General features: G+C 42.2%; 1 protein-coding gene across 10 annotated transcripts in view; it reads left to right on the forward strand.

Annotated features, from left to right (window-relative positions):
• The window catches only part of TLE1 (TLE family member 1, transcriptional corepressor), a 97,256-nt gene that overhangs the window by 76,700 nt on the left and 11,749 nt on the right, over positions 1-8,807 (forward strand). For all 10 annotated transcript variants that reach the window (XM_053702460.1, XM_053702461.1, XM_053702462.1 and 7 more), the window contains one exon: positions 8,518-8,765. In XM_053702460.1, coding sequence (XP_053558435.1) covers positions 8,518-8,765 — 248 coding nt within the window. The remainder of the gene's footprint in view (positions 1-8,517; positions 8,766-8,807) is intronic.

The raw sequence follows: 8,807 nt of genomic DNA on the forward strand, positions 1-8,807 counted from the left end.
TCAAAGCTTCTAAATGCTTGTCAAGTTCTTCACTCTATTCTTCAGCCTTCCATAGCTCAGTGCATGGAAGTAGTAGGATTGATGGTTGCAGCAATGGACATAGTTCCTTTTGCTCGAATTCATCTAAGACCATTACAACTGTGCATGCTCAATCAGTGGAATGGGGACTATGCAGACTTGTCTCCCCAGATTCAAGTAGACCAGGTAACCAGGGATTCTCTCCGCTGGTGGTTGTCTCACGATCACCTGTCTCAGGGAATGAGTTTCCGCAGACCAGAATGGGTCATTGTCACGACCGACGCCAGTCTCTTAGGCTGGGGTGCGGTCTGGGACTCTCTGAAAGCTCAAGGTCTATGGTCTCGAGAAGAGTCTCTTCTTCCGATAAACATTTTAGAACTGAGAGCGATATTCAATGCGCTCCTGGCGTGGCCTCACCTAGCAAAGGCCAAATTCATAAGGTTCCAGTCGGACAACATGACGACTGTAGCGTACATCAATCATCAGGGGGGAACAAAGAGTTCCTTAGCGATGAGAGAGGTATCCAAGATCATCAAATGGGCGGATGATCACTCCTGCCACCTATCTGCAATTCACATCCCAGGAGTGGACAACTGGGAGGCGGATTATTTGAGTCGTCAGACTTTTCATCCGGGGGAGTGGGAACTCCACCCGGAGGTTTTTGCCCAGTTAACTCAACTATGGGGCATTCGAGATATGGATATGATGGCATCTCGCCAGAACGCAAAGGTTCTTCGATACGGGTCCAGATCCAGGGATCCCAAGGCGACACTGGTGGATGCATTAGTGGCGCCTTGGTCGTTCAACCTAGCTTATGTATTTACACCGTTCCCTCTCCTTCCCAGGCTTGTAGCCAGGATCAAACAGGAGCAGGCCTCAGTGATTCTAATAGCCCCTGCGTGGCCACGCAGGACTTGGTATGCAGACCTGGTGAATATGTCATCGGCTCCACCATGGAAGCTACCTTTGAGGCAGGGTCTTCTAGTCCAAGGTCCGTTCGAACATCCAAATCTAGTCTCCAACTGACTGCTTGGAAATTGAACGCTTGATTCTATCTAAGCGTGGGTTTTCAGATACAGTCATAGATACTCTGGTTCAAGCCAGAAAACCTGTAACTAGGAAGATTTACCATAAGATATGGCAAAAATATACCTGTTGGTGTGAATCCAAGGGATTCCCTTGGAGTAAAATTGAAATTCCTATGATACTTTCCTTTCTCCAAAAAGGTCTGGATAAAGGTTTGTCAGCTAGTTCCTTAAATGGACAGATAGATATTATTTTCTTTCCATAAGGCAGGGAGAGTTCACGAATTTATTCCTTACTGTTGGGAAAAACAACACCTGGACACCAGGAGAAGGCAAACGACTCCCCCGCCAAAGGCTTAAATTTCCCTCCCACTTGCCTATCCCCCAGTCATTCTTTGCCTTTCGTCACTATTGGAGGTGGCAGAGAAGTGTCAGAAGATTTGGATAGTCCTGTATGGGTATGTTCCCTTCGAGAAAGGACTGGAGTTTTAAGTAATCATGTCAACCTCTCAGTGAGAGTATTGATGAAAGTTAGTCTGGAGATGCAGGGAAAGTTTTTCTGCGAACCGATCCAGACTGTCGCTAACAGCTCCTGAGCAATCAGTGTTGATGAGTTTCACTGCTTGCTGCTACACACTCAAGTCAGTGTCAGAATCGCTGCTGCAAGACTGTCACACTTGAGAGGCTGTGCCTGTTCCACAGCATGGATCCTGGAGGGTAAGACTTTTTTTTTTTTTTTTTAAATATACATTGTAAAACGCTATACAGGGTCACAGTGTGGCTCCTTTTATTCCTCAATAGGTTCAGGGGTTAATATCTCCTTCAAGGAGATTTGAACAGTTTGGGGTTTTATACTGATTAATGTGAGTTTTTTTTAAGGCTCATAGGCTGTGTGTTTTTGGCTTGGAACAAACAGGTTTCACTTTCGTTTTTGAAGTGTTACGCAGCTCATAATAGCTTGGCGCCCTTTTTCATTTCTTAAGATCCTGCTGCAGACATCACTCCTAAGGAGATCGCTTTCACTGTTGGCTATCTGGGTCTAGGAGGTGGTGAGTGCCCCAGCCATTGGGAGTATTAAGGTGCCATTTTTTAAAAAAGTGTTTACTTTTTATTGTCCTCCTGTTGGTATATACAAAGCTATGGAGGACTCTTAATACTACATTAGAAGGTTCCGCTCCTTCTGTACTGATTAGTAATTCCTGTTTATATTGTGAGGAGGCTGTAGTTTGCCCACCTGCTCAATTTTGTTTCATTTGCCTAAACACTAAAGTCTAAGAAGGGAGACAAGCCTGCTAATACTCATAGTGCTATTAGCCCTTCTGAGCGGTCTACTTCTCAGGAATCTGGGTCCCGAGACATTACTACTCTCTCTACATTACCCGCTCCACATGCAGTTCCCCGCAGCTCAACTAATCCTTCATCTGGAGAGGGCTTTTCCACGCAGTTACAATTGGCGGTGTTTGGCGGTGATCTCGGGATCGTGCACATGATCACGAGATTTCAATGATGGGATCGCATCAGGGGGCGTCCCTATGATGCTAGGCACACCCTCCAGACCGCGATCCTATTAGGGAAGCCATCAGGTTAGTTAGGACGTTGTATTCCGTCCATCGGCGTTAAAGCCCAGAAAAATTTGGAGGGAATTCAACTGCGTTAAAAGGTTTAATCTCCTTCAGCGGAGGAGCCATCCTTTAATAAAAAAACGCAGATGCTTAATTTTAAATCTAAAGGAGGTTCTATCTACTCTAGAGGTTCCAGAGGCTACACTCCCTGAGGAGCCCAAGATCCCTAAATTAAACAGGTTTCACGAAGATAGGAAGGGCCCCCTGACTTCCTGTGCCAGTTAAGATGACGAACATTATTAGTAACGAATGGGAAAGAGTAGGAACTTCTTTTGCCCCCTCGGCTACTTTTTAAAAAATGATTCCCGGTTCCTGACTCAATTAGATTTGTGGAGATCCATTTTCGCGCTGGCTAAGCATACTACTATCCCTCTGGAGGATAATTCTTCGTTTAGAGAGCCTATAAATAAAAAAAAAAATTGAAAATTTTCATAGGAAGATGTTTCAACATACAGGGTTTTTATTTCAACTGTCGGAAGCTGTAGCCATGGTTGCTGGAGCAGCTACCTACTGGTGTGACACTCTGTCGGAGCTCATTGAGGTGGAGACTCACCTCGAGGATATTCAGGAGAGAATTTAGGCACCGAGAATGGCTAACTCCATCTGTGACGAAGTCTTGGTCTGCGGATATGACTTCTAAATTCAGACTACTTTCTCTTCCCTTCAAGTGGAAGATTTTATTTGGTCCAGGGCCAGACTCCATTATCTCCACAGTTACTGATGGAATTAATCGGCATGAAGGGGTGGCTCCCGATCTGGGATCGGATGGAGTAGGGGGCAGACTGTCTCTCTTTTTTCAGACGCTTGGTTCCAGGATGTACAGGATCCTTGGGTCCTGGAGGTTGTATCTCAAGGAAATAGGATGTCCCCTCTTTCAAGATGGAAACAATATGGTCAATCCTACCTCTAGTTCAGGAAGGACAGTTTATGACGACTATAGACCTGAGGGATGCATACCTTCACGTGCCAATTCACAGGGAACTTTTTCAGTTCCTGAGGTTTGCTTTTCTAGATCAGCACTTCCAGTTCATTGCTTTTCCGTTTGGCCTAGCTACTGCTCCAAGGATATTTATAAAGGTTCTAGGGACTCTTTTAGCTGTTGCCAGAACACAAGGTGTTGTGGTAGTGCCTTACCTGGACGATATCTTGGTACAGGAACCATCTTTTCATCTAGCAGAAGAACATTAGGAGTCCCTTCTCAGTCTTCTTCAATCACATGGATGGAAGATAAACTTGAAAAAGAGTTCTCTTACTCCAAGTACAAGGGTGAATTTCCTGTGAACTATAATAGACTCCATTTCCATGAGAATATTCCTCACAGATCACACGTTGCATGCTAGCTTCTGCATGTCTTGCCCTCAAGGCCTTCTTGAGACCCTCAGGAGCTCAGTGTATGGAGGTAATTGGACTCATGGTGCCCTGCATGGACAGCTTTCTTTTTGCCAGATTCCATCTCAGACCCTTACAACTATGCATGCTGAGACAATGGAATGGCGACCATTCAGATCTGTCTCAACAGATTGTGCTGGACAGCCTGTCGAGAGACTCACTCTCTTGGTGACACTGTCCAGATCATCTGTCCCAAAGGCACTTGCTTTTTGAGACCATCCTGGGAGAATGACTACGGACGCAAGCCTTTCGGGCTGGGGAGCAGTTTGGGGTGCCAAGAAGCCAGAAGGTCTGTGGACTCGGGAGTCCTCCCTTCCGATCAATATTTTTAATCCTTACGCAAACCTAACTTTTTCGCCTATCTACAATTGCTGCTTTTTCTTTCAGAGTACATAGGCAAGGCGAACTTCTCCTGGAGTCTTGGGAATCTGGAGCCCGTGATAAATTTTTATAGACAAAGTAAATATTCCATTTTATTTCCTTACAACATTTTGATTAATGACCTGGACTAGAAACATTTGAATCTTCTCCTCTTATGCTGGGAACAGTTTTTTTTTCCTAGGTTAACACAGGAAACCATACAGGAAAGTTTTGGATTGGCAGGAAAGGCTTCTACTTCGGTGGCATGGAAAGAATCACACTGTAAACTTATCAACAGAGTCTATATTATGCCCGCCCAGTTAAGTAAATAGTCCCCAAACAGCTCGGAATTTGATCTTATTAAACTGGAAGGCCAAGAAGGCTTCCTCTTTTGTACCCTTCAAGAAAGTAATTGCATATGTAATCATCCTAGAGAAAATAGCGATGACCTATTTTTCGGACAAAAAGCTGAAAGAGTACCTGCTTAAATGGGGAAAATGTTATTACTTCTTTTACGTTGGAGGTCCAGCTACAATTTGTTGCTGGGCTAAAAAAATCAAATCTATTCACTCACTCTTTGGATCCAAGAAAGGAAACTACCTTCTAAAGGGGCAGAAGGATAGACATACAAGGAGGGTTGATGAGATCGGGCTCGGAGTATTTTTTTTTTGTTTTTGTCTTGATTTCTCTACAGTGCTGATAGTTGATTTTTAACTGTGTTAAGAACTCTGACGTATAACAATGACTGAGGGTCGGCGAGTGCCCACTCCTACCACAAGATATTCTAGACTATTAAAGTTTTCCTATTTAAAAAGGGGTTAAAAGAAAGGATGATATGCAACATCCTGCAGGTTGTGTATGACCCTATTGTCTTCCTTTGTTTTCCTTTGTTTTGAATGCAGAGCATACCTTTTTTTTTTTTTTTTTCTCTCCTCATTTATCCAAAAGGGGATTTTTTTTTTCAGCTGGTATAAGCTTGTGAATATATAATTGTATTACAGTAAGATATTTTGTTGGTTAATTTTGTTGAAATTATAATATAATTTTCCATTAATGTATACTTAGATCACATGAGTAATAGCTATTTGAACAGCTAGTAGTACGTTAAAGATATTGCATTCGAGTAAGCTATCTGTTTATTATTGTTGGTACAAATGTCCTTGATTTTTCTTTTTGTCATATATGTAGCAAGACATTTGTCCTCAGTGCGATGAGAAGATATGTAAACGGTTTACTTGTATGCACTGTTGGATATAAATAAATATATAAAAAAATATATATTTTGGAACTCCGGGCAATCTTCAATGCCTTTTAGGGCTTTTGGCCCCTTCTAGGTTTGTCCCAGTTTATCAGATTGAAATCAGACAATATCACCTCGGTTGCCTATATCAACCATCAAGGGGGAACAAGAAGTTCCTTGGCGATGAGAGAAGTATCTCAGATACTAGAGTGGGCAGAGACTCACAAATGTACGCTGTCAGCGATCCATATTCTGGGTGTGGACAACTGGGAAGCAGACTTTCTCAGCAGACAATCCTTTCACCCAGGGGAATGGTCTCTTCACCCCTAGGTGTTTGCAGAGATATGCAGCGAGTGGGGGACGCCGGAGATAGATCTCAACACCAAGCTACCCAGGTACAGGGTCGAGGTTGAGGGATCATCAGGCAGAATTGATAGATGCCCTATCAGTACAATGGAGGTTCAGTCTCATATATCTTTTTCCTCCATTACTGCTTCTTTCTTGTGTGGTGGCTCACATCAAGCAGGAGTGAACATCTGTGATTCTGAATGCTCTATTGTGGCCGAGAAGCACGTGGTTTGCGGATCTGGTGGGGATGTCCTCATCTCCTCAGTGGAGTTTACCTTGTCGCAGAGATCTGCTGATACAGGGTCCTTTCGTTCATAAAAATCTAGATTCTCTGAGGCTGACACTCTGGAGATTGAATGCTTAGTCTTAGCCAAAAGAGGGTTCTCAGAGTGTTATTGACACTCTGGTTCAAGCTCGTAAGCCAGTTACTTGTCGTATCTACCATAAAGTGTGGAGAACTTTCTTGTACTGGTGTGAGGAGCGTGGCTTTTCCTGGTATAAAGTTAAGGTTGCCAGAAGTTTAGTTTTCCTCCAGGATGGACTGGAAAAGGGCCTATCTGCTACTTTCCTGAAGAGACGGATATCGGCCCTGTCGATGTTACTGCACAAAAGATTGGCTGAGTATGTGCAGTCCTTTAAGGCTCTGGCTAGGATCAGAACCGTGTTTAGATCTGGGGTTCCGCCTTGGATCCTTAATCTTGTTCTTAGTGCTTTGCAGCAGGCTCCGTTTGAGCCTATGCATACTGTTGACATTTAAATTGTTATCTTGGAAAGTTCTTTTTTTTTGTTGGCTAATGGCTCTGCTTGCAGAGTTTGAGATTTCTGCTTTGCAATGTGATCCCCCCTTATCTTGTTGTTCATACTGATATAGCGGTTTTACGCACTAAACTAGGGTTCCTCCCTAAGTTGGTATCGAATTGTAACATTAATCAAGAAATTGTTGTTCCTTCCTTGTTTCCTAATCCTCCAGCGGAGGAACGTTTGCTTCACAATCTAGATGTGGTTCGTGCCTTGAAGTTCTATCTTCAGGCTACTAAGGAATGCAGACAATCTTCCTCTTTGTCATCTATACGGGGAAGCGTAAGGGGCAGAAGGCTACTACGACTATTCAATCTTTCTGGTTGAGGAGTGTCATCTGTTTAGCTTATGAGACAGCGGGACGACAGCCTCCTGAGAGGATAATGGCTCACTCCATTAGAGCAGTGTCTTCCTCTTGAGCTTTTAAGAATGAAGCCTCAATGGATCAGATTTGTAAGGTGGCTACTTGGTCCTCATTACACACTTTTTCTAAATTTTATAAGTTTGATGTGTTTGCTTCGGCTGAAGCAGCTTTCGGGAGAAATGTTTTGCAGGCTGTGGTGCCCTCAGAATAGGGCCCGCCTATTTTTTCTCTTCCCTCCCGTTATTTATTGTGTCCTATGGAGCTTGGGTAGAGTTTTTCCAACAGTAAGGAATGAAGTTGTGGACTCTCCCTGCCTTATGGAAGGAAAACATAATTTATGCTTACCGGATAAATTCCTTTCCTTCCTCACAGGGAGAGTCCACGACCCCGCCCGTAATTTATTTTTTGTATGGGTGGCTCCCTTTTTATAATATTTCTTCTGGCACCTTTTATACCCTGTTTCTCCTACTTTTCCTTGTTCCCTCGGCAGAATGACTGGGGTAATGAGGAAGTTGGAGGGCAATTTTAAGCCTTTGGCTGGGGTGTCTTTGCCTCCTCCTGGTGGCTGGGTGTTGTATTTCCCAATAGTAAGGAATGAAGTTGTGGACTCTCCCTGCCAGGAAGGAAAGGATTTTATCTGGTAAGCATAAATTATGTTTTTCCCTCGCTCATTATCTGGTACCTCAAAAAGTCATTACTCCACATTTGTTTTGTAGCCGTTTTATATTTATATAAATCTATAAGTTAAATATTTCACTTCTGACACTTTTCTTTGTCTTAGTCAGTTAAATGATTTACAAAGTCTTTTTAAGGTCAATTGTTTTGCATATGCTCTAAGTATATTTAGCAATAACTAGTTGAATTATTTCCAATTTTAGAGATAAACGTTCCATGAACACAAAGGATTTTTTAATTAAGGAAAAATAAAATTAGATATTGAGATTATATATATATATATATATATATATATATATATATATATATATATATATATATATATATATATATATATATATTTTATTTAAATGGTGCTTGTTTCCCCCATCTTTAATCATAAACTTCCACTGTAAATAGCGGAAGTTTGTATTGGCTCATATGTAATATTTGCATTGGGAACAGAAGTGTAATTTTATAAAGTAAATAAGGAACTTCATATTTTGCTACTTGAGAATAAATGTATTATTGGCTTATTAATGTCTCTAAAGGAGACTCACGTATTTACTATTCATTTTCAGCTGCATTTTTCCTTTTAATATGTTTGCATGTTTTATCATTGTTCCTATATGCAATGCTATCAGTAAACATTTACTTAAAAGTATTGTAAGAAGCAAAATGGCAATCTTTCTTTTACAGAACAGAGATAACTATATTAGATCATGTAAATTACTGCCTGATGGATGCACTCTGATTGTTGGAGGGGAAGCCAGCACGTTATCCATTTGGGACCTGGCAGCTCCCACACCACGTATAAAAGCAGAGCTGACCTCATCCGCGCCTGCCTGCTATGCTCTGGCTATCAGCCCTGATTCTAAGGTCTGCTTCTCCTGTTGTAGTGATGGCAACATTGCAGTGTGGGATTTACACAACCAGACCCTTGTTAGGTAAGCCAACAAATGTAATACTATCTAATATATGGTTGAATC

Source organism: Bombina bombina, chromosome 2 (genome assembly GCF_027579735.1).
Source record: "Bombina bombina isolate aBomBom1 chromosome 2, aBomBom1.pri, whole genome shotgun sequence".
In the NCBI taxonomy this organism is placed as follows: Eukaryota; Metazoa; Chordata; class Amphibia; order Anura; family Bombinatoridae; genus Bombina; species Bombina bombina.